This window comes from Somniosus microcephalus, chromosome 4, assembly GCF_052327205.1.
Source record: "Somniosus microcephalus isolate GS21.2 chromosome 4, FLI_Smic_1.0, whole genome shotgun sequence".
NCBI lineage: Eukaryota > Metazoa > Chordata > Chondrichthyes > Squaliformes > Somniosidae > Somniosus > Somniosus microcephalus.
In genome coordinates, this window is record NC_140990.1 from 276,648,907 (window position 1) to 276,675,596 (window position 26,690).

General features: G+C 43.9%; 1 protein-coding gene across 2 annotated transcripts in view; it reads left to right on the top strand.

Moving 5' to 3' along the window:
* nostrin (nitric oxide synthase trafficking) overlaps positions 1-26,690 on the top strand; it is an 85,844-nt gene that overhangs the window by 48,799 nt on the left and 10,355 nt on the right. For both annotated transcript variants that reach the window (XM_085986471.1, XM_085986473.1), the window contains 10 exons: positions 5,961-6,023; positions 11,738-11,819; positions 11,937-11,999; positions 13,139-13,237; positions 17,763-17,888; positions 19,489-19,587; positions 19,728-19,853; positions 20,330-20,438; positions 20,544-20,632; positions 22,395-22,520. In XM_085986471.1, the coding sequence (XP_085842597.1) occupies positions 5,961-6,023; positions 11,738-11,819; positions 11,937-11,999; positions 13,139-13,237; positions 17,763-17,888; positions 19,489-19,587; positions 19,728-19,853; positions 20,330-20,438; positions 20,544-20,632; positions 22,395-22,520 (982 nt within the window). The remainder of the gene's footprint in view (positions 1-5,960; positions 6,024-11,737; positions 11,820-11,936; positions 12,000-13,138; positions 13,238-17,762; positions 17,889-19,488; positions 19,588-19,727; positions 19,854-20,329; positions 20,439-20,543; positions 20,633-22,394; positions 22,521-26,690) is intronic.

Genomic DNA, 26,690 nt, shown 5'->3' on the forward strand with positions numbered 1-26,690 from the left:
GTAATCCCACTGCCCCTCTCTCTCCCCATTGCCTCTGATCATGTTCACTACAGATAAGTCCAAATCATCTTTATATACCAAGAACAAAATTAGACCCTGGAGTACATCATTTTCAACCTTCCTCCAATCTGAGCAATATCCATTTACTCCAGCTCTTTGTTTCCCATCCATCAGCCAACTTTCTATCTACATTTCCTTGACATATGCCTAAATGTACACATATCTACATATGCCTAAATGTTTCTAACGAGCCTCTTATAAATGCCTTCTGAAAATCTATATCCACTGCATCTACAGCATCTCTATATCCGTCCAGTAAGTCACTTCTTCAAAAAAATGTATTGGCCCAGATTTTGCTGGAGTAGAGTGTGCTCAGTTAGACTTGTTCGTGCACGTTTAGGTTTGATCATATTTTGCTGGACGTGCGAGCTGATAACGGCACGGCGAGGGCACAGGCATCTGGGATGGAGTATCTCTTCCTTGTCACAAGTTGCTAGGCAATTTGCACATTAATAACGGTGCGATGTTCACACGCCATTATTTTTTCAGCAAATTCTGGGCCATTAAATTTGTCAAACATGACTTGCCTTTAATAAATTCATGCTGGCTATCTTTGATTAGCATTTCTAAATGCTCACTAATTTTTGCTTGAGAAATTCAAATTCCCTGACAAGAAAACAAACCCAAGCCACAGTGGTGAGAACACCAAATCATAAGCACTAGACTACCAGGGAAGCTCATTTAATTGACTCTTATGTGCACCAATGTATCTGATATGTATTTCAGCGTCAACATTTTTTAAATTATAATCCTCAGGTAAAGATCTGGTTAATATTTTTAGAAGCTCAATAAAAAAACAAGAGCTATACCTTTGGACTAGAGGGTATTCAAAAAAAGTAAGGCGTTACAGAATAGAGCAGTTAGCCTAACATCTGTAAGTAGAAAATAAAGATTATGAAATAGTATCAATACTAATTTTAAAAGAGAATACACCATAAGAAATAGTCTTCAGATATTTAGAAGCAATAGGTCATGCCTCAATAATCTACTAGAATTCTTTAAGGAGATAACTAAACTAAGGATTTCAAGGGTGATTTTTGTGATTCAATGTTCCTAGCAGGATATGGTGTTCACAGTGAGTGCAACTTGGAAAATCATGGGCATATAGTTTATGTTGATTTTTGGAGCTAGGATCCTTTCTCTCTACTGTCTTTATCACATCCTTTATTATCAGGGCTACCCCTCCTCCTTTTCCATTTTGCCTGTCTCTTCTAAAAGTTAAGTATCCTGGAATATTTAGTTCCCAACCTTGGCCACTTTGCAACCACATCTCCATTATGGCTATTAGATCAAACCTGTTAATTTCTATTTGCGCTATTAATTCATCTATTTTGTTGTGAATGCTTTGCGCATTCAGATATAGTGCCTTTAGCTTTGACTTATTTCTCTTTTTCCCTGATGTCACCTCTTAGTCACTGAGGCCTTATTACCTTTGTTGCTCTCTCTGTCCCTTCCTGACCCACTCTGCTTATTTTTACCCAAAACTCTACTCTGCTCTAGAGCCTTGACATTTCTCTCACTGCTTTTAAATGTACTCTTTCCTGAATCCTCCTGCACCCCTTTCATTAGTTTAAAACCATGTCTACTGCCCTAGTTATTTGGTTCACCAAGACACTGGTCCCAGCCTGGTTTAAGTGGAGCCCGTCCCAACAGAACAGCCCTCTCTTTCCCCAGTACTGGTGCCAGTGCCCTATGAGCTGAAATCTCTTCCTCCCACACCACTCTTTGAACCACGCATTTAAACCTCTAATCTGTTTGTCCCTATGCCAATTTGCATGTGGCTTAGGTAACAATCCAGAGATTTTTGAGGTTCTGCTTTTTAATTTGGATCCTAGCTCCTCAAACTCCCTCAGTAGAACCTCATTCCTAGTTCTACCTATGTTGTTGGTTCCTATAGGGACCATGACAACTGGATCCTCCCCCTCCTACTCCAAGTTCTTCTCCAGCCGTGAGGAGATGTCTTTAACCCTGGCAGGCAACACAACCTTCGGAACTCTCGGTTGCGGTGGCAGAGAACAGTATCTATCCCTCTGACTATACTGTCCCCTACCACAACTACATTCCCTTTCACTCCCTCCACTTGAATGGCCTCCTGCACCATAGTGCCATGGTCAGCTTGCTCACCCATCCTGCAGGCTTTTCCCTCATCCACACAGGCAGCAAGAACTTCATACCTGTTGGACAAGGACAAAGGCTGAGGCTCCTCCAGCACTTCATCTGGGGTCCCCTTACCTGCCTGAGTTGCAGTCACACCCTCCTGTCCCTGACCACTAACCAGACCTGTACCACTACCTAACCTAAAGATCCTGGATCAAAGTGTCCAGATAACTCTCCCCATCCCTGATGCCTGCAATGTCTGCACCTCAGACTCCAGCTCAAAAACTCCGAGCTGAAGTTCCTCAAGATGCAGGCACTTACTGCAAACGTGGTTGTCCAGGAGCACAATGCTCTGCACAAACTCCCACATGCCGCAACGCCTGCACTGCCATCCCTATATAACCTTGATATATTTAATTAAATTTAATTAAATTTGTAATTAGGTCACTTAGTTTACAGTGTAGTTTCCTGACTACTTATTCTAGATTACGATGAGGGTACTGCAATTAAATATCTACCTGTAACACAAAGCACTACAAGTAGTGTAGGCAAAAAGCAACAACTCCTTCACTCACCTCCGAATTCCCACTCTTTCCAAATTCGTAAACAAAGCACTCTGTTCAAGTCCACTCCGTTTAATCCCGCTCTGTGCAGACCTTGTATGGGTTACTGATAATTACTGGAGCATTAGAGGTGATTCTGTGATCCTGCGCTCCCTACAGAAAAGACACACTCACACTCTCGCCCTCATTCTCTGACCTGTGCTCCCTGCGAGTGTGGCTCCCTGCTGGAAGCACAATTTTTGCATCCTACCTTCAAGAGATGCTTTGACCAGGAGTCATAGTAGAGCCATAGACATGATTCTGAGACCTAGGACTTTCACAGGGCTGTGGAATCAGAGGAGCCCTCCTGATCCTCCTGACTCCACAGCACTGATTTCTGATTGATTTTTAGAAAAAAATAACTTACATTTCGTGGGCCGCTGAAGAATCCTAAACGGAGCAGGCCAGCACCTGCTCCACTGATCAGCAACCATTTTCACAAAGGGTCCTGAAACAGGTTTTAGGCCCCTGCCACTTGCATATGTACATACGCCTGATTTAGGCTGCTGCCTGAGACACCTGTAAAGCCACATTTACCAATATTGCGGGGCCATAACGCAGGCGTAAATCGGGCGAGGGACATTGCGCCCCAAAATTGGGTTTTTCTGCCCCCGTTTTCTGCCCAGATGTAACAAGGTCCAGTTTTTACCCTGATGGCGTCTATGGTGCTGAGGATGAGGGCGATGGGCAGGGACTTTATGTGCAGGTTCATTTGTGAAAAATGGATCAATATTCAGGAGTTTTTCACGATTGTTTTTGGAGATCAGGAGTACTTATACAGAATTTTCCTATTGAAGATTTTGTGGGTGGGGTAGAGTCCATGATAGGTTAGGTTGTACATTGTCTGCCTTTTCTCATTCCTTGTTTTCTCATGTTCTTACATTTTTAAAGGTGGATCATTTGTTAATACATAATCAATACTTAAATTAATACTTAAGAAAACTGCTTGAAGTTTTGTATTTCAGACTGTGACAGTGTTCCTTGTAGAAACCTGTTTAGAATTTTTTTTGTAATTTCAGCAAAGTTACGGGACAGATCTCTTCCTCATCTCTGTGATTTAAGTGCTCTCGAGCACTGAAATATGAGAGCAAGTGGATGGAATGTAGTACCACCAGCTCTCCTCCTTCAGTTATTTTCATTCAGAATGGTGGTGAAAACTTCACAGCTCCTGCACAGGCATATTCTGAACTGATTTTAATGCTGCTTTTTGCTACAGACGCATTTAAAAGGGGTACATTATTTAATTCTTTACTGATGGCCAATGTAGAAACACATAGGGGGAAAAATTGGGTCGCAGCCGGCACTCAAGAAGGCCGGGGACGGGCAGGTGCTGGCAGGCGACCAGCAACAAAAATGGCCGCCTGGCACCTTCCCTTTAATTAGCGCCGCCCCGGCCGCAGGTAGGCCCCCCAGACCCTGTCGGACATAACGTCCGGCGGTAAGTCAGGGGATGCTACCGAAGATCGCAGCCGGGGTGCGAGCGGGGCGCTGTGCACGGCGATGACGTCATCGCCGGCGGGGCAGCGCCACGGGACGCTAATGGGTACCACTGCCACTAACCTCCCGCTGAATTTCGCAGGAGGCGTTAGCGGCGCCGCACCCAGGCGCTAGTTGCTTTGCGCCCCGTTAGCGCCCTCTTAGGGCACTAACGGGAGGCACAAATCAACCGAATTTTTCTCCCATAGAAACCATGGCCTAAAAATTTAATCACACTACACCCGTTTTTCAAGCACAAAACAGGCACCTAAGCATCCAATATGGCGGGCGGGGCACGCTTAATATGCACCAGAAGTGTGCCACTTGCCATATTGGTAACGGCATAAACAAGGTATCCAGGGCTCATGGTTGAAAGACGCGTTATACCCTTTGCACATGCAAATAGGGGGCCTAACACCTGTTTGTTGCCCTTGTTGTAAAATGGGGCAGCCTTGAACGTAGCCAGGATGTAGTTCAGGAAAATGTGGCCCATATGCGGCCTAACTAGCAGTCCTTTTAGCGACCACTGGAGGCTGCCACCAAAAAGATAAGCTTTTTAAATGATACCTGAATGTGGAGCTGGGAAATGCAGGAGTGCTCCAAATGAACAGTTGGAGTCCTGTCCCAATGGGGACAAGGCAAAAATATAAGGCACTTTTGTGGATATACTTAAGAAAAAAATAATTTAGGTTTACTCCAACACCACTCTGAACGAATGTAGAAAATCAAGAATGGGTGTCAATTAATACCAACCCACCTTGACTTAAGTATAAAATACAAAGGAGCATTACACCTCATGTCTGTTGGCCAGCAAATATTAAGTGGACAATGGTGCTTTACTGCCTGGGGTTAACAGGCCAGGTTATTCACCAACTCCATAAATCAGCTCCATAATCTTTTGTTCGATCTCTTGAAGCTGTTTCTTCAGCCGTAAAACATTGGTTCTGAAACGGCAAAGCAGGAAACAATTTGAAGCCTCCTATAGGTGTGTCCTCAACATTACCTTCCTGATGTAATCTTTTCCTTTTGTTTATGTGGTGTTTCAAGTCACGAAACTGAACCCCGTGTATACAAAGTAAATATTCATTTACAAATGGTTAAACATTGACATTCAAATCTGTCAAGTTGGCTCCACCAGTTGTTTACTGAGGTTATCTAGAGTTGATGAATCATACAGCACCTTTGGGTAGGAAGGGGATAAACAGCCTTGATCACTATCCAGCACCCCCTGTTGAAAATATGGAAGTGTCGACGCCAAGTGAGGCCAGGATCGGACTTGGCGATGATGCTGTGTGTGGTTAAATAGGCTGCTAGCGTTCACTATCAAGGTTCACACATGAATAATGGCCAGATGGCAACTGGCATTCAAGGAATTATATCCCAGCTGGGAGGCAATGACATTAGGAGAGACAGGGAAGGGAGAAAACTGGCAGAGAAAATTGGCAGCAAAAATAAAGAACTGATTGTTTTACAGTCTCCATGGAAATCTATACCTTTCAGTCCAAATATTCTTGTAATTTTCAATTGTTGAAGTTTCTGTAGTAACTATAATTTGACAGCACCTCAGTGAAGTGACATTTAAAACATATTTGCCATCCCTAAACTATATTTTTATCAGATTATTTGTGAACAATTCAAAATGTTTTGTTAAAAAAAAGTTTATTCTCAATATAATTATTAATGACTTCATACAATTAATCATTTAACAAACACTTTTCTTTGCAGCTCCATTTTTGATGGGTGGGACTGCATATCTCAAGAAATGGCATTTACAGCGGATTTGCACGGGTGGGTGTAAAGATGGCCTTCAACGGGCTAGGATGAATCAGCGCCACGGCGTTACAGCAATAGTTTGGAACTATGTCTACTTCACTATTATTTGACATTGAGCATCAAAGGATTTTTATTATGTTATATAATTATTCATGACTTCATGTTTAACAAACATTTTCTTTGCCGCTCCATTTTGATGGATTGAGGATTGGATAACGGACAGAAAACAGAGAGTAGGAATAAATGGGTCATTTTCAGGTTGGCAGGCTGTAAGTAGTGGGGTACCGCAAGGATCAGTGCTTGGGCCTCAGCTATTCACAATCTACAGCAATGATTTGGATGAGGGGACCAAATGTAATATATCCAAAGTTACTGATGATACAAAGCTGGGTGGGAATGTAAGTTGTGAGGAGGATGCAAGGAGGCTTCAAGGGGATATAGACAGGCTAAGTGAGTGGGCAAGAACATGGCAAATGGAATATAATGTGGAGAAATGTAAAGTTATTCACTTTGGTAGGAAAAATAGAAAAGCAGAGTATTTTTTAAATGGTGAGAGATTGAGAAATGTTGGTTTTCAGAGGGACCTGGGTGTCCTTGTACAAGAATCACTGAAAGTTAGCATGCAGGTACAGCAAGCAATTAGGAAAGCAAATGGTATGCTGGCCTTTATTACAAGAGGATTTGAGTATTAGAGTAAAGACATCTTACTGCAATTATATAGGGCCCTGGTGAGACTGCGGAGGCTCGGTCGTTGAGTATATTCAAGACAGAGATCGATTGATTTTTGAATATTAAGGGATATGGGGTTAGTGCAGGAAAGTGGAGATGAGGTAGAAGATCAGCCATGGTCTTATTGAATGGTGGCGCAGGCTCGAAGGGCCAAATGGCCTACTCCTGCTCCTATTTCTTATGATCTTATGTTTTATTCCGTTGTGTATATTATATAATGCTAATACTTGAGACTTTAATAGTCAAAGTGTTAGAGGTCCATCAATCTGCTATATTCTCCACTAACTCAACACATATGAGATTCTTGAGCCTCTTACCAGAGAAGAGCAGTTTTCCTGTCGCCTTCCTCATAGTTTTATCTTTGGTATACCTTCTCCTAGGTGGGCTGCAACCAAGGTTAAAGAGCCCCAACTATGCTTTATGATGGGGCGGGGCACACACACCGACCAGATGCATGTACCCCCGCTGGACTTCAACCCAGTATTCAGAGCCAGGACTCCAGGGCTGTCTGGAGTAGGTCCCAAACCTAGCTCTTCTGACTCAGAGGTGGGAATACTACCACTGTGTCAGTGGTCACTCCACCTGAACATGAGTAACCCGCTGGATGTCAACCCAGTATTTAGAGACCATAATCTAGCCTCCACTTGATAGGGATTATTAGAAGAATATTGAAAAACTACTGAAAAGCTTCCCAGTATTAGAGGACTTGAGTGACAAGGTGGCAGATCTGGGCTAAAGTCAGTCCATGTCATTTTCTGCTCTCTCTGGATCTGTATAGAAAATCTTTTTATGTTAACTGCTTTTTGTCTGGCCATTTGCCATGACTCATTGATAGAATTCCTGCAGTTTTTAGGTATCTTTGCAAACTTATAAAACTTGTTGGCTATAACACCTAACCCTTTGGCATCTACCAGTTGTAAGTGGGTGGCTTTTTGTGTCTTGAAATATATTTTTTTCAATGTCATAGCCGTTGATGACTTTTTTGAGCACAACAATTGAAAGCTTAGATTTGCATCATGTGGCTGCCATTTTCAGTTCTTTGTTTCCTGTGCACATGAAGTGGCTCATTTTCAGCAACTTATTCCCAGTTAAGTCTAATTGGATACTTTACTTTCCCTCAGCAGCATTTTGTCCTATTGTGCTGTCTGCTACAATGTAGATTGCCCAGTGGAATCTTTTTCTCAAAACTGATCAAAATCTATCCACATCACTTTTCTGCTGCCTGGATGATTCTGTCATTGATCTCTGTCTGTGCACTGTCTGAAGTCTCTTCATTGTATGTTTTATAAGTGTTCATTGCAGTTCTGTTACTAAAAACAGAACCAGGCTCACAGTCCTCTTCAGCAAAGTAAGCAGCACAGAATCAGGTCAAGTTCACAGCATGAAAAATGAGAATGGAGATTTGTGGAGGATTTGAGAGTGTTTGAATGAATGCTGAGAATGCAGCAATGCCAAGTTGTACAGTATACTCACTGTTTCAGCAAACTCTTACTGAGTAATGTTGAATCAGCCAGCTCCTGCTGTACTAATATACTTTTTGTGGCAAACATACTTCCAATATAAAAGGGATTGCGATGACTTTCCCTGTGGCAGACAGCAGGGAAACTCCTCTGTAATTACCGCGATCGGACTTGTTACCTTTCTTGAAGATGGTCACAATTACGGCGTCTCTGAGATCCCCTGGCATGCTCTCCTCCTTCCAGATAAATGAGTTCATGAATTTGCACCAGTAGTACTTCTCCGTCATGCTTTAGTGCCTCAGCAGGGATTCCATCTACTCCTGAGGCCTTGTGTTCTTCAGTTGTCGGATGGCCTTTTCAACCTAATGCCGGGCTGGGGTTGTGCTGAGATGGTGGCGGGTAGCATGCTGCGGGATGGAGTTGAGGACACTCGTGTCGAAGACAGAGTCTCGGTTAAGGAGATCTTCGACGTGTCCCTGTCCCAATGTAGCCACTATGTCTCCTCAAATGTTTCCTCTTCCCATGTCCTGTATGGTCACTCGTGATGTGCCCAAGGTTCCATAGGTGGTCCCCTCTTATCATCTAGTCCCCAATGACAATATCCACAACCAGCTTCTACATGTATCCCGATGGCACCCTACTCTACCTCTCCTCCAACATCACTAACTTCATAGCATTTCTCCATGGCCTCACCCCACCTTATCTGGGAAATCTGGCAGTGTACACTCTCCTTTCCTCCAACTCTGGATTATTGCATGCTATGCCACTCCTGTTCCACCATCAGAGGCTGAATAAAAACATAAGAACAGGAGTAGGCCATTCAGCCCCTTGAGCCTGTTCAGCTATTCTATTACATCATGGCTGATCTGTACCTTAACTCTACCCGTCTTTTCTCCATATCCTGATACCCTTACCTAATAAATATCGGCCTCAGTCTTGAAAATTCCAATTGACCCAGTATCAACAGCCTTTTGGGGGAGAGAATTCAGATTTCCATTACCGTTTGTGTGAAAAAGTACTTCCTGATTTCACTTCTAACTGGCCTAGGTCCAATTTTAAGATTAGTTCCCTCCTTCTGGATTCACCCACCAGAGGAAATAGTTTCTTTGTATCTACCCTATTGAATCCCTTTATCATTTTAAACACCTCCATTTGATCACCCCTCAACCTTCTGAACTACCAGGAATTACGAACATATGAATTAGGGGCAGGAGTAGGCCACTCGGCTCTTCGAGCCTGCTCCGCCATTCAATAAGATCATGGCTGATCCGATTACTCCACATTCCCGCCTACCCCCGATAACTTTTCATCCCCTTGCTTACCAAGAATCTAGCTACCTCTGCCTTAAAAATATTCAAAGACTCTGCTTCCACCGCCCTCGGAGGAAGAGAGTTCAAAAGACTCACGACCCTCTGTGAGAAAAAATTTCTCCTCATCTCTGTCTTAAATGGGCAACCCCTTATTTTTAAACAGTGACCCCGAGTTCTAGATTCTCCCACAAGAGGAAACATCCTCTCCACATCCACCCTGTCCAGACCCCTCAGGATCTTATATGTTTCAATCAAGTCACCTCTTACTCTTCTAAACTCCAGCAGATACAAGCCTAGCCTGTCCAACCTTTCCTCCTAAGACAACCTGCCCATTCCAGGTATTAGTTTAGTAAACCTTCTCTGAACTGCTTCCAATGCATTTACATCCTTCCTTAAATAAGGAGACCAATACTGTACACAGTACTCCAGATGTGGTCTCACCAATGCCCTGTATAACTGAAGCATAACCTCCCTACTTTTGTATTCAATTCCCCTCACAATAAATGATAACATTCTATTAGCTTTCCTAATTACTTGCTGTACCTGCATAGTAATCTTTTGAGATTCATGCACTAGGACACCCAGATCCCTCTGCATCTCAGAGCTCTGCAATCTCTCACCATTTAGATAATATGCTTCTTTGTTATTCTTCCTGCAAAATGGACAACTTCACATTTTCCCACATTATACTCCATTTGCCAGATCTTTGCCCACTCACTTAACCTATCTATATCCCTTTGTAGCCTCCTTATGTCCTCTTCACAATTTACTTTCCTACCTATCTTTGTGTCATCAGCAAATTTAGCAACCATACCTTCGGTCCCTTCATCCAATATAAATTGTAAAAAGTTGAGGCTCCAGCACTGATCCCTGTGGCACACCACTAGTTACATCTTGCCAATCAGAAAATGACCCATTTATGCCTACTCTCTGTTTCCTGTTAGCCAATCTTCTATCCATGCCAATATGTTACCCCCTATACCATGAGCTTTTATTTTCCGCAATAACCTTTGATGTGGCACCTTATCAAATGTCTTCTGGAAATCTAAGTACAGTACATCCACCGGTTCCCCTTTATCCACAGCACATGTTACTCCCTCAAAGAACTCCAATAAATTGGTTAAACATGATTTCCCTTGCACAAAACCATGTTGACTCTGCCTGATTACTTTGAACTTTTCTAAATGCCCTGCTACAACGTCTTTAATAATAGCTTCTAACATCTTCCCTATGACAGATGTAAAGCTAACTGGCCTGCAGTTTCCTGCTTTTTGTCTCCCTTTTTGAATAAAGGAGTTACATTTGCTATTTTCCAATCTAATGGAACCTTCCCCGAATCTAGGGAATTTTGGAAAATTAAAACCAACACATCAACTATGTCACTAGCCACTTCTTTTAAGACCCTAGGATGAAGTCCATCAGGACCCGGGGACTTGTCAGCCCGCAGCTCCAACAATTTGCTCAGTACCACTTCCCTGGTGATTATAATTTTCTTGAGTTCCTCCCTTCCTTTCATTTCCTGATTTACAGCTATTTCTGGGATGTTACTTGTATCCTCTATAGTGAAGACCGATGCAAAATACCTGTTCAATGCAACTGCCATCTCCTTATTACAAGCCAAGTTTATGCAACTTGCCCTCATAATTTAACATTTTCTGCCCCAGTATTATTCTGGCGAATCTGCACTGTACCCCCTTCAAGGCCATTATATCCTTCCTGAGGTGGCGTGGCCAAAATTGAACTTCAAATGGGGTCTGACCAAGGCTCTGTACAACTGAAGCATCTCACTGTGGTATTTCAACTCCCTTGAGATAAAGGCCAACATACCATTAATCTCTTTGATTACTTTTTGTACCTGTAGCTTTTAGTAATTTGTGTAATGGACACCTAAATCCCTTTGCTCCTGCCCATGCCTACAGAACTTGCTTCTAAAACCACTTCTCCTGCCTTCAAAAACCTCGTGAAAACTTGTCTCTCTATTTGACCATCCTTTGGTTCCCCCAAATTCCTCTACTTTCTGCTCAGTGTCTACCTCTCCCAAAGCATTCAGAGACAATCTTCTGTATGAAGAACACTTTATAAATGCAACCTGTCACTGTATTTTAATTTTTGGTGATAATATCCACAGTAATACCAATCTTGTAGCATTGATGCGTTTTTCAAAAGGTCAGTGAAATCCAGATGTAATTATTGTATCTGATGAATCTAAATTTCTTGTTATTTAAAACAGGAAATTAGGCAGTGCCATTCAGCAAGAAGCCATTAAACCAATCCGTCGGATGCTAGATGAACATACTAAAAGGAGAAAGCCAGTATGTATTGTGCATTCTGCAAATTAAAAGCATTTTTCTTTATTTTAATAATTTATTTCTATTTTTCCTTTTACATTAATCTTTACTATTCTGTCCAATCTTACCCTTCTACGTCAGATGGATAATGCAGTCGAAAAGTCATCAAAGCTTGTCATTAACAACTGGAGTCAACAAATTAAGGTAGAATTCAGCATTTTTAATATTGTATTCTATACTATATTCTGTATTAAAGTACAATATTTGAAAATCATTTTACTCTTTTTAACATATTGGGCTGAATTTTAATGGGGAAGGCGGGTTGGAAGCGGTGGGGGGGGTGCTCCAAGGTGGTTGGGAACCCGGGAGTACGGGTTTCCCGCAGGCACTGCTGAAATTAACGACAGGGCCTAATTTTCATGGGAAACCTCTGTTTCCCACCTGCAGCCAGCCAGATTGAGAGCCTGCCCGCAGAGAGGAGGGAGGGCGGGATCGCGTGGGGGCCGGGGGCAGCTGGAGGAGCATGGGGTGGGCCGGGACCAGCACGGGGGGTGGGGGGGGGCGGTGCCGCTGAAGATCGGGGGCCGGGACCAGCGGGGGGGGGGGGGTGCCACTGAAGATCGAAGGTTGGAACCAGCATGGGGTGGGGGGGGGATGTCTCTGAAGATCGGGGGCCGGGACCAGCATGGGGAGGGGGGGGAGTCAGAGAAAGGTCGTGGGCGGGGAGGTCTCGTAGGGGTGATCGGAAGCCTGGGGGAGGGGGATCGGAGACCTGTGGGGAGAATTGGAGGCCCGGAGGATCAGAGCCATGGGGCGGGGTCTCCCCAGGTAAAGGCTCTTACCTCCCAGATCCAGCAGTCCTTGCCTTGCATTAGCTGGCGGGTTTCACGAGGTCTGCAAAACCCAACCAGCTAAAGTTAAATTCTAAATGTAGGTTAAAGCAAAGGCTTCCAGCCTCATTATAATATTTAAATAGACGACCCACCTCCTTGCAGCGGATTGGCTGCCCCGTCTCACCTCCGTTAAAACCGGAAGTGGGTGGGTTGGAGGCGGGTTCTCCCACATGACCCCAGCCCACCCGTTTTTTTAGGTTAAAATTCCCCCCATTTTATAAAAGCACAAAAATAATTCTACTGAAGTTACTTTGCTTACAGATCAGTAATATAGCTTTGGATAGAAACTCTATTGCATATCTGTCTGGATTTTGGGTACAAAGACATTGAAAATATAAATATTTTAACGTGGTTTTCTTGCTTTATCAAATGTTATCACAAAAGAAAACCTGGCTTATTTAACACTTTCTACTTCAGATTATAATCTGTTGAAATACTTTTGGGTTACAGAGTAAGAAGAAATTGATGGGATCTACCAAGGACCATGAAGCAGTCTTTCATTTTGTGGAAAACAACAAAGAAATAGTATCTGAAAAAGAGAAAAGAAAGGTTGTTCAGACTGGAGTATTTAAAGTAGCTAACTTTAGCAGGAGCATTGCTGTTTGATCTTAAGTGAGCTCCACTGAAATTGAAATATTTTATTGAAACTATTTGTTATCTGATGACAATCTAGCAGTATGTTAGACATTTAGCATTGAGCAGCTATAATACTTCATCAATCCTGTCACTAAAGGACTTATGCTGTTCATCTATGTGCTGATTTCTATTCTTCAGTTGTTTGGTTAGTCATTACTAAATTGATAGTGGCAGGTTGTGTCACAGTAGACATTACAGGCAGGGACCCTGTTGGATTCAACAAATGGAGTGGACCAAATAACTCATGAGTGATGCAGTCAAATTTTGAACACCATTAAAATGTAAATAAATGCATTCAAGCTACCTTAATATCCATTGGAGCCATTACAAAAAAGGTAGTTTACTTCAGAATCATGTACAGGAGTTACAAATGTATGTACGTAACAAATAGGCAAAGCCCCACTGGGCCATTTAGCCTGTCCAACATCATTGCGATCCCTAGTGCATCACAATACAGACACTCCCCACACCGCCCGGAGCCATGTAATCTCCTGGGAGAGGTGAAAAATCTCCGATCACTTTAGGCCATCAAAACTAGTCCAGATCACACAGACCCTGTTATTGCAGGTCACAGCCACCACAGGCAATCTCTATTTACAATCTATATTAATGACTTGGATGAAGGGACCGAGTGTAATGTAGCCAAGTTTGCGGATGACACAGAGATGGGTGGGAAAGCAAATTGTGCAGAGGACTCAAAGAACCTACAAAGGGATATAGACAGGCTAAGTGAATGGGCAAACATTTGGCAGATGGAGTATAATGTGGGAAAGTGCGAGGTTATACACTTTGGCAGGAAAAATAAAAAAGCAAATTATTATGTAAATGGAGAGAGATTACAAAATGCTACAGTTCAGAGGGACCTGGGGGTCCTTGTGCACGAAACACAAAAAGTTAGCATGCAGGTACAGCAAGTAATCAAAAAGGCAAATGGAATGTTGGCCTTTATTTTAAAGGGGTTGGAGTATAAAAGCAGGGAAGTCCTGCTACAAATGTACAGGGTATTGGTGAGACCACACCTTGAGTACTGCGTACAGTTTTGGTCTCCTTATTTAAGGAAGGATATACTTGCATTGGAGGCAGTTCAGAGATGATTCACTAGGTTAATTCCAGAGATGAGGGGGTTGACTTATGAGGAAAGGTGGAGTAGGCTGGGCCTATGCTCATTGGAATTTAGAAGGTGATCTTATTGAAACATAGAAGATACTGAGGGAGCATGACAAGGTAGATGCAGAGAGGATGTTTCCCCTCGTGGGGAAATCTAGAACGTGGGGGCACGGTTTTAGAATAAAGGGTCGCCCTTTTAGAACTGAGATGAGGAGGAACTTCTCTCAGAAAGTCATAAATCTGTGGAATTCTCTGCCCCAGAGAGCAGTGGAGGCTGGGTCATTAAATACATTTAAAGTGGAGATAGACAGAAATTTGCAACATAAGGGAGTGAAAGGTTATGGGGAGTGGGCGGGGAAGTGGCTTTGAGCCCTAGATCAGCCATGATCTTATTGAATGGCAGAGCAGGCTCAAGGGTCCAAGTGGCCTATTCCTACTCCTATTTCTTATGTTCTTATGTTCTTCTCACATAGTCACTCTCTTAGGTTTTTTCATCTTATATTTATGATGGCTTCTGTCCTCCTACTTTCAGTCTTTCTTCCATGAAGCTCTTTCACATAGGTGGTGGTAGCAGTACTGTTTTCCTGTTCCCTCATATCTCCACAACTCTATTTCCAGTTGATGGTGACTGTCTTTCAGAGTGTAGTCTTTTCACATCATCCACCACTTCATATATATAGTCCCTAAAATTATCATGAGATTAAAACAAATAAACAATACCTATATAACACCCTCCCTCGTGATATAAGCCTGAATACAACAACATTTAGATAATTCATGAACCCAACCATGTAGCATCATTTTTTATCTTAAATACTTACTTATTATTCAGTTCAAACCTCCTGTTGTATTAATAGTACATCCAATAGAATTGGGCTATATTATATATAGGGCTGTACTTATGCTAAATTTGTTGAGTTGAGACTAGGGGTATCAACCAGCAAGATAAGATTCCCAATGATCTACTGTTAACAACAGATCCATATCACAAGACAATATGTGAGTCCAGATATGTTCACTGCGGGTTGGGTTTTTTTTGCCTATTTTTCTCCTAAAGGTCAACTCTGGGATAATTGAAATTACATTGTGTAATTTCAGTACGATGTTTTTTGTAGAATTACTATTTCCTTAATAAGACACACAATAGAGAGCAGAATTTGTGAAAGACATCCTGCTTATGATAGTGATATCTTATAAGTAACCATAATCTGTTTGTTCACTTGTGTTTTTTAAAACTGCTGATTCTTATCCTGTTCCTATTCCTAACATTAAATGGAGTTTGACAGCTACATATTTCCCTAAAACTCTTTAATGTTGCCCAGGACTTCATTACCCTTCTTTCAGTTGTGCTGTTTTATAAAGCTAGTGTTGAAGAGATTATGGCACAACATTTTTTTTTTACTTGTTGCCTTCCCCTATTGGTTATATTCTTCTCTCCGTTAGATCCCGCTCCCCTCCGCGCACTGGGTCGCCAAAGATCAGGGCTGAAATTTAAACAAAAATGGAGGAGCAACCCCTGTGATGAAATATGTCATTCATCAGACTCTGTATTTAACTACATATATTGTATTGCCTGCTCCTGTGTTTTTACCTTGTATTGTATATAGTGCACCGCCCCCTTTCTCCCCATTGGGTGTGTCGGCTCCGCCCATACCTGGCCCTACTTAAGACAAGCCCAGGCTTGTCTTGCAGCAGAACAGCAGAATGCTAGGTGAAGACACAGGCATCTTTCTTTGCTAATAAAAGCCTAGTTTTATCCAGTTAACTTTGAGCCTTGAAGTTATTGAGGCGCATCAACCCCCATAAAAAATCAAATAGGGGCTGCAACCTCTCACACTCCACATAAAGGTGAAAACCAGTTTGATCCAGGTTACAGGTGGCCTGTGAAGTGACTTAAAAACTAATTGCACGCCACTGCTGTGTGCAAACCTCTCTACCCCAGATCCCCAATGGTGCAGAGAGAGACTGCCGCACAGAAATGTCCTGAGATTTGACTTTTCACCACTCCTGATTTTCCTCTCCCACCCTGTGCTGCCCCTGGATTCACTTAAATGTATTTTTGAGCTGTGCCCCATCATTATGTATTTTGCTTAGTTTATGTTAGTACTTGCCATTCTGATGTGTATGATGTAAGATATGGAATAGAGAAGCATCCGAAATCTAAACAATGACTGCGTACAGTTCTGGTCACCACATTACAGGAAGAATGTGATTGCACTAGAAAAGGTACAGACGGGATTTATGAGGATGTTTCCAGGACTGGAGAATTTTAGCTATGAGGAAAGATTGGATAGGCTGGAGTTGTTTTCTTTGGAACAGAGGAGACTGAGGGGAGATTTAATTGAGGTGTATAAAATTATGAGGGGCCTAGATAGAGTGGATACGAAGGACCAATTTCCTTAGCAGAGAGGTCAATAACCAGAGGACATAGATTTAAAGTAATTGGTGGAAGGATTAGAGGGGAGTTGAGGAGAAATGTTTTCACCCAGAGAGTGGTGGAACTCACTGCCTGAAAGGGTGGTAGAGGCAGAAACCCTAATCATATTTTAAAAGTACTTGGATATGCACTTGGAGTGCTGCAACCTACAGGGCTACGGACCAAGAGCTGGAAAGTGGGATTAGGCTGGATAGCTCTTTTTCTGCTGGCACAGACACGATGGGCTGAATGGCCTCCTTCTGTGCTGCAAATTTCTATGATTCTATGATTCTATCTCCACCTATGTCATGCAATACTTTCTAACTGAGAGGACAAGCAAGCAGCCAACCTGCTCACAGGCATGTGGCATTAACAGTTTATGGGGTATAAACTCCAATTGGCGAACTCTTATGTGTGCTAGTTTTATGCAGGTATTAACCCGGTTATTTTAAATAGTTTAATGCATGTATAAAAGTAGTGCACACAAGAATGTAGTATGAGTGCTTTAAGCGTTTGTTTATGAAGTTCCTCGATTGAAATTGCATTTCTAATAGCTCTTTACTACCAGCCCCATGAAAATGTTGTGGGTTACTTTGATTGTCCTTCTAACACTCCCCTCAGGAGAAGAAGCTCAACTTTTCTCGTTTTTACTTCTAATCAACCAGCTAAGATCAGAAACTAACTTGTAGGGAATCAGCTCTATAGTGCAGAATCCTGTAAGCCTACGAGCACGTATTTAATGTGAGTCAGTCTTTATTTTATCTTTTGTATTATAATCATTCACCTAACTTTAACACTTTATACAATATTTGCTCTAATGTGAATTACTATCCAGTGAAGGTATATTTTTATACATTGGAACTATTCTAATTATGTTTTTACCAAATGTTTGTTGTTAATGGTTTGATCTTGTAGCTGCTGAATAAATTGAAAAAGTCGACAGAGACACTGACAAAAATTGACCAACAGTACTATGAACTAAACAGGGCTGGTGAGGATATCAGACTGAAGTGGGAGTGTATGTTTGAACAGTCTTATCAGGCAAGTAACAGGCATCTGTAGAAAACTATTTTAAAGGTTTACATGATTAATACAAACAGAGTATTTTCGGACACCAAAAGAAACCTGCTGGGTTTAATTTTTTTTTAAAACACAAAATATTATGGCTCAACTGTTCATTCCCTTATAATTTCAGGTGGAAGTTCATATTTGTTTTCAAATCTAGCACCAATGTTGCTTGTTCCACTTCATCGTCACTGGGTCAAATTCCTGGAGCTCCCTACCTAACAGCATTGTAGGAATGGCTACACCACGTGGACTGCAGTGGTTCCAGAAGAAGGCTTAGGTGGGGTAGGAAGTATCAGATACAGCACAAAAAAATAGAGCAATTGGAAGTATTTTTAATTCATTCTCGGGATATAGACATCACTGGCAAAGCCAGCATTTATTGCCCATCCTTAGTTGCTCTTGAGAAGGTGGCGGTGGGCCTTCTTCTTGAACCGCTGCAGTCCACGTGGTGTAGGCATTCCTACAATGCTGTTAGGTAGGGAGCTCCAGGAATTTAACCCAGCAACGATGAAGTGGAACAAGCAAGTTCCTGCTAACAAAAATGCAACTTTGGCGCAACTTTGAAGCATGCAATTTTTGAGAAAGTAATTTTGCTAATAGGTTGTTAATGTTATTTTCCCATTTATTTTTGCTTAGAGGAATTTCACCCCCTACTTCTCTTATATTTAGCAGGAAACATGTCTACTCACCAAGAAAATATTTCCTAAATATGACTTGTTTTTGACATGCAAAAATCCTTTTTACCCACTAAAAATGCTAATTGAAAAGCAAAATAATCCCAAAAAGGAATGACATACAGCTTAGGTGGGGTAGGGAGTATCAGATACAGCACAAAAAAATAGAGCAATTGGAAGTATTTTTAATTTATTCTCGGGATATGGGCATCACTGGCAAAGCCAGCATTTATTGCTCATCCTTAGTTGCTCGAGAAGGTGGTGGTGGGCCTTCTTCTGGAACCGCTGCAGTCCACGTGGTGTAGGCATTCCTACAATGCTGTTAGGTAGGGAGCTCCAGGAATTTGACCCAGTGACGATGAAGTGGAACAAGCAGGTGAGCTTCTCTATTTTCAGCTCATTGGATCTGGAAAATAACTGCAGCTAGTTGGAAGGTGAAATTTTCCCATTATGTCTGTTAACCTGTGATGTTCTTGTACATCTTCTAGCGGCAGATGCAGAGAGGCATTAGGAGAGGCCTGTAAACAGGTCGCCTGCTTGTCTCCTAAGTCAGAGAGTGGTGTTTGGATGAGCTAAACGGACAAGGATTTTTTTTTTAAAGTGCTTTGTTCAAGTGGAGCCGTTCTTTAATTTAAAGTTAAAAAGATGAATAACTCCAAAAGGCATACTTAGCTGTAATTATACCATAGCAGGCATTATAGAACTGGAAACTTCCCCTATAGCTTCTTCCTATGGCACTGACTCTTTGCTCCACAATTTAAACCTGTATTTGCCTTAGTTGTTGCATCAGATGGATGAATATAGAAAAGCCCTCAGATTCTGTGTCTAGATATGATGGATTTACATTTAAAGTGTCCCAGATCATTGATTATTCACAGTTATGTTCTATTTTCTAACAGGCAATATGTGATTTGGAAAAAGAGAAAATAAAGCTGCTGTGCGATATCTTAAATAAATACAGCCACCACATTACTTGTTTTGGAAGAACGCTCACAGAAGTAAGAATAGTACAATCAGTCCAACACTTCATTCCTATAGCTACAGAGAAGGACTGTTGTTAAGCAATATTGATACATAAGTATTTGTAAATCTTGTTGTATTTATGTGATGAAGAAATACATTTGATGCTGTCTTGCAGCGTCAAAGGCAAATTCATGAAGTTGTACAAAATGTCAACATTGAGGAAGATATCCAGACATTGCTGGACGACACATCCATTTTATCAGATGAAAACAAAGTAGAATTTCTGCTTACAGATTATTATGTAAGTAGATATTCAAATACTGTGTTATTCAAATTACCAAATGCTTCACTCTTCATTTGCATATGTTACTATAGTACCAAAGTAAAATATCAAGAGATTGCAAGTTGCCCCATAGTTTCATGTGAACAAAGATTCAAAATAATGTTGACAGGGGTTAGAATATATAGTATTGAAGTGCTGGAAATATGCAACAATCAGTTAGCAGCAGAAAGAGAAGTTAATATTTCAAGTGGGAGCCTTTGTCTGCATTCATATTATACTCTGATTTAGAAATGATCTGCAATCAGAAAATAAAGCCCAGTATAAGTCAGAGATTTGAAGAAACACTTGACCTGAAAATACAAAGTTAAGCGCAGTGCTGTTGCGTATCCTACATTACAATAGTGACTACACATCATTGGCTGTAAAGCACTTTGGGATATCTTGAGGTGGTGAAAGGCGCTATATAAATGTAAGATCTTTTTTTCTTATAACAGGAGGAAGATAGTAAGAATGCAATGGATAAAGAAAGAAGAAAGACTGCACTAGCACTGAAACTACAAAGGCTTCAAAATGATATAAACAAAGTAAAGAAGGACAAAGAAGGTTGTGCTGCACCTTAAGTTTTCTCTAAAAAGACAGAACTTGCTTTAATATGAATATGTTAGCTCTAAAATGATAGTAAGAATAAATATTTTGGATGCTTTTCAGGGTTAGAGAAGATGATTAGAACAAGTTTCAAAAGTCCACCATTTTCAGATCCAAAGACTGAAGAAAAAACTGTATCAATGCGAGATGAGGTAAATATCTCACTATCATGTTGGTCTTCAGATAGAAGATAGTCTAAAGAGCTGTAAGACTTAACAGAGTGAATAACACCATGTAATTATTGGATAAAAGATACTTACATGCAAAGGAACCGAATGTAGGCCTCCTAGTAAATACAGGGAAAATTCAGATTTTTGCAAATAAGTCCAAAATTCCCCAATTTAGATCACTTTTAATTTTTGATTCTATTTACTCATTCTTAATGTGACGTTATATTTCCCAAGGATTGTAAAATTGACAGTCCATTCATACTCCACAAGTTTAATGTTGATGCGAAGCCTAAATGACTAAATTCAGAGTGTAGATCAGATGTCAAAGCCTAAACTGACTCTGAAGGGAAGCAGATTGAGAGTACTTCTTCCAGGAAGGCTTAGTCTGCTTCATTCCAGTGTCACTTTGGGCCCTTTACTTAGAATCATTGAATAATACAGCACAGAAGGAGGCCATTCGGCCCAACGAGACTGCTCTTTCAAAGAGCAATCCAGTTAGTCCCACTCCCTGGCTCTTTTCCCATATCCGTGCAATTTTTTTCTCCTTCAAGTATTTATCCAATTCCCTTTTGAAAGCTACTATTGGATCTGTTTCCACCACCCCATCAGGCAGTGCATTCCAAATCCTAACCACACATTGCGTAAAAAAGTTTTTGCTCATGTCGCCTCTGCTTCTTTTGCCAATCACCTTAAATCTGTGCCCTCTGGTTATTGACTCTTCAGCCATTGGAAAATGTTTCTCTTTATTTACTCCAACTAAACCAGTCATGATTTTAAACACCTCTATCAAATCTCCTTTTAGCCTTCTCTGCTCTAAGGAGAACAACTCCAGCTTCTCCAGTCTATGCAGGTAACTGTAATTCCTCATCCCTGGAACCATTCTAGTAAATCTCTTCTGTACCGTCTCCAAAGTCTTCACGTCCTTCCTAAAGTGTGATCCCCAGAATTGGACACAATACTCCAGCTGGGAGGGAGGTATACAATGGTGTTCCACAGGGTTCAATACTAGGTTAGTGTTTTATATAGGTTCAGCATAATTTCCTGGCTTTTGTACTCTATACCTGTTTATAAAGCCCAGGATCCCACATGCTTTATTAACTGCTTTGTAAACCTATCCTGCCACCTTCAAAGATTTGTGCACAAACACGCCCAGGTTCTTGCACCCCCTTTAAAATTGTACCATTTAGCTTGTATTGTCTCTCCTCATTCTTGCCACCAAAACATATCACCTCACATTTATCTGTGTTGAATTTCATCTGCCATGTGTCCACCCATTCCACCAGCCTGTCTATGTCCTCTTGAAGTCTTTTACTATTTTCCTTACTGTTTACTACACTTCCAAGTTTCATGTCGTCTGCACATTTCAAAGTGGTGCCCTGTACCCCCAAGTCCAAGTCATTAATGTATATCAAAAACAGCAGTGGTCCTAGTACTGAACCCTGTGGAACACCATTGTATACCTCCCTCCAGTCTGAAAAACTTATACCCTACACTCTAACTGCACGGTTGATTTGAAGAGAAACCACTTCATACTGACAATAGTTATGGTGGGAATACACGCTGAATTTATAACGTAGCATTGTAGCATTTTTTCTTCATAAGAATGTAACTAAATTAAAATGAATATCAGAAATCAATTCGTCACAAATTTAGAGATCAGAAAATAAGATTTCATGTCAATGCTATCATTGTTGTATATGGTTTTTCCATTTAAGAATTATAATAATCTAATTTCTACTCCTAGGCAACACTGAAACTAATCCTCTTGGAAGTAAATTTCTACAAACTTGCAACAACTATGGCAGAACTAGAAGGAAATCCCAAACCTTCTCATCCACTAAGTGACAGCATCACTAAATGGAAAGATAAGGTGCATCGAGTTCAAGTTAACTGCACTGTACTTGGAAATTCAGAGTACTTGTCTCCGAATTTCTCTATGTATCAAGGCTATAATGTCACATGATTACTTTATAACTTTGCATTGGCTCTTTTGACAAATAGATTGAACATAGTGAGTTTTGGCTTCATTTAATTTGTAAAATAATTAGTTATTCAGTACAATTGACCAACCTACAAATATCTTTTTCTTTGAAGGTCTGGTCAAATACAGTTTACTCTTTTTAATTAAAAGTTGTTGGGCTAGATTTTCAGTTGATAGCGCCAGCAGTTAGCGCCTTAAGAGAAGTGATTTTCGGGCGCTATGCGTGTAGCGCCCGTGCGCAGCGCAGTTTGCGCCCCGCCCCAAATTAAGTTGCCCGTTAGCGCCGGCGCAAAGTTTAGCGCCCGCCCGGATGCGCGCGCAGAAAATGACGTCACATCCTTGTGCAACGCCCTTTGTGCGCCCCGATTCCAAACTTCAGTCGGACCGCCCCATTGTGCGGCTGGCGGCCGGAGCGTTTGGAAAAAGGAACGCAACACAACCAGCGCGGGCCCCGGGGGGCGCAAATTAAAGGGGATGTGCTCTCCAGTATAAAGGCCAGCCTTTTTTCAGAAAACACTCTTGTGCAACGCATTTCTGGAGACACAACAAGGAGGATAGCTAACTGGTTTCAAGCAGCAAGAGCTCAGGTATTTTTGGACTCAGGCCAGAGCGCTGCAAGTGGCCTTTTGGAAATTTGAGTGTGTGCCAGGATTTGATGGGGGTTGCATGGGGTGCCAACGCGGAGCTGCAGCTCCATGTCCGTAGGGCTCGCAGACGCATTGTGAGAGGGGCAGCCCTGGCTAGAGGCAGAGGGGGCTACAGGCGTCGGCCACGTAGGCCTTACCCAGTCAGGCTATACCGCCAGCAGCGCTCCTACCTAAACATGAGTGCCGTGCGATGTGTTAAAAGGCTCCGATTCCGAAAGGAGGTGATTGCAGAGATCTGCCACCTGCTTCGCCGAGATCTGCGGCCAAAGCTCAGGTGCAGGACGTCTCTGTCGGTGGAAGTGAAGGTGACGGTGGCATTGAACTTCTATGCCACCGGCTCCTTCCAATACGCTGCTGGGGACATAGCAAACATCTCCCAGTACGGCGCGCATCGCTGCATCCGCCAGGTGACCGAAGCACTGTTCAGAAGGAGAAGCCAATTCATCTCCTTCCCCATGGCCCTGGAGAGCCAGCATCAGCGCGCATTGGGATTTTCCAGACTCGGGGAATTCCCCTTGGTGCAGGGCGCCATTGACTGTACGCATGTGGCTTTGCGGGCCCCTCTGGAGCATGGCGAGCAGTATCGCAACAGGAAGGGCTACCATTCTCTGAATGTGCAGCTGGTCTGTGACCACAAGCAGCGCATCATGGCAGTCAATGCCAGCTTCCCAGGCAGCAGCCACGATGCCTTTATCCTGCGGCAGAGTACTGTGCATGACATGTTCCAGGCACAGCCTCCCCCAAGAGGATGGCTACTCGGGGACAAAGGCTATCCTTTGTGCACCTGGCTCATGACCCCGCTCCGCGCGCCCAGGACCGCTGCTGAAGAGGCCTACAACGAGAGCCATCAAACCACCCACAACATCATCGAGCTAACTATTGGGGTCCTCAAGCAGCGGTTCCGCTGCCTTGATCGCTCCGGAGGAGCTCTCCAGTATTCGCCGGACCGGGTCTCCCAATTTGTGGTGGTTTGCTGCATGCTACACAACCTGGCTATCCGCAGGACTCAGGCACTGCCACCTGACGTTGGACCAGCACCTCAGGAGGAGGAGCAGGAGGAGCATGAGGAGGAGGAGGAGGAGGAGGAGCAGGAGTACGTTCCCAGGAGGGAGCGACCAGGGCCAAGGGCCGCACGACGCCACCTTATTACACGGTACTTCTAAGCCCCGTCAGGGAATGGCCAGGGGCCATGAGGTAGATGAATGCAGCCGCTCCGCAACCCCTCAGCCGGCGAAGCCAACAAACACTAAGAAGAACAACCATGGAGACTGCATGAATAAAGATAATTTTTTATTACACAAAAATGAAAAGCCCTTCCCACATGAATCCCCAAAAACAATAAACGGGCCCCACAAAAAGCCCAACAAACGACTCACTCCCACAAACTGGGGAGGAGTCACTCCACCTTTCTTCAAACCGGGCCTCAACGTCGGCCTAACGCAAAAAATAAGCCCTCCAACAACACAACCATGGGCAAAATAAAGATGGCCACCGCCATATAAAAGGAAAGCTGGCCACACCCTCTACTGAGTGGCCCGCGAGGGCGAGACCTTGCCCAGCCTTTTGCCTCCCCTGCCCGGCCTGCTGCTCCTTCGCAAGCTCTGCCCAGTGGCTGCTGCGAGGCTGGGGGAAGGTGCCTGAGGCTCAGATGCCCTTCCGCCAGATGCCGCTGGGGGGCGGCCTACACGGCGTTTGGGCCTCGAGGGGCCGTCTGCTGAGTGGCGCACCTGAGCCTGGCCACCATCAGCTGCAGCCGCTTGCCCTTGACGCCCCAGTGGGGGAATGGCGGCGACGGATGGCGCAATGTGGGCCAGCTGGCGTCTGGGATGCGCTGGCTGGTGCTGTGGCGCGGTGGCACTCGGCCGGGCCCGCACTGCAGGATCCGCAACAATCAGCCGAGGGGCGGCTTGCTGGGATGGTCCAGCGCAGCGGCTGCCCTGGCGATGCCTGCCTGAGACAGCGCGTGTGGCAGCAGTGAGTGCCCCTGTTGTCCTGGTGTGCGCGCGCATCACATCCACCAGGGTCTTGACGGCATCAGTCAGCATGCGGCCACTCGCGGCAGTTGCTGCCCCGAACTCGCGCACACTGGTCGCCAGCGACTCGATGGCCTCAGGCATGCGCCCCACCACGCTCATGAGCTCCGTGTGGCGCCGGTCCGAATCCTCGGCCATCTTATCCAGCTTCCGCACCTCCTCCGAGGTGAAGGTGTCCGGACTGGAGTCGCGGCTCTCCCGCTGGGGAGGAGGGGGCCGAACTAAGGGACCCTTGCCACGTTGGTGGCGGCGAGTGTGCCGATCAGCAGCACTCCCCTCTGATCCTTGCCCCCTTTGGGGGGAAGGCCGCGGGCCACGCGCACGGCTCCTGGGTGGCTGGACGCCACTGGTCCCAGAAGCTGCATTGCCCTGCGACAGTTCCTCCAGGCACTCGTCCAGTGAGGAGCTGTCAAGCATTTCCTCCTCTCCTGCGGGACGTGACTGTTCCCCCGATGGTCCGGCTTGCTCCTCCTCCTCCTCCTGCTCGGAGGTGCTGTCACTGGCAGCTTCAGGGTCCTGGTCGTCACCAGCTGAAAGCAGGAATGCACAAGAGTAGCTTCAGAGTGAGGAGACGGCATCAGCGAGGGAGTTAGGACTGGTGGCATTCAGCGCATTGGTGGGACAGTGGCAAAGGAGGTAGCTCGGATGGGCCAGTGCGACGCGAGAGGGCCAAAAGGCGAGGTCCTTACCATTGCCGGGCAGTGGAGGGTCGGATACTCCGCACGCTGTGGGGACGATCACACGGGCTCCCATGAGCACACACACGCGCTCCTCCAGCCGAGTGAGCTTCTGCAGCTTGGCGCGGCCACCCCTGGCATGGGCCTGGCGATTAAAGGCTACTTTAGCCTGCAAGAGAAAGGGCGGGCTGTAAGTGCGCAGTGTAGCCCTGATGTAGTGTGCACTGCCTCCCATGGTGGAATAGCTTGGCCAGAGTGAAGCCCTGATGTAGTGTGCACTGCCTCCCATGGTGGAATAGCTTGGACAGAGTGAAGCCCTGATGTAGTGTGCACAGCCTCCCATGGTGGAATAGCTTGGCCAAAGTGTAGAGTGCCGAATGGCCATTTGATGCTCATGACTGTCCCAATGCTGCTGGCTGAGGGCTGGCCAATAGGATTTTCAGCTCCCTTTGCCCATCATGTCAGGTGTACATGCAAGAATGAGGAGGAGACTGGAAAGGCTACTCACCTTGACAATCCTGGTCAGGTCGTTGTATTTTTTACGACATTGTTTGTGAGTCCTGGGGGCATCGCCGGTGAACGTCACCCTCTGGGCGATCTGCTTCCAGGCTTTGGTGTAGTCGTGGTGGGTTGGATTCCTCCCACTCTCTGGGAACAAGATCTTGCGCCTCACCTCCAGAGCTGTGACCATTATGTCCAGAT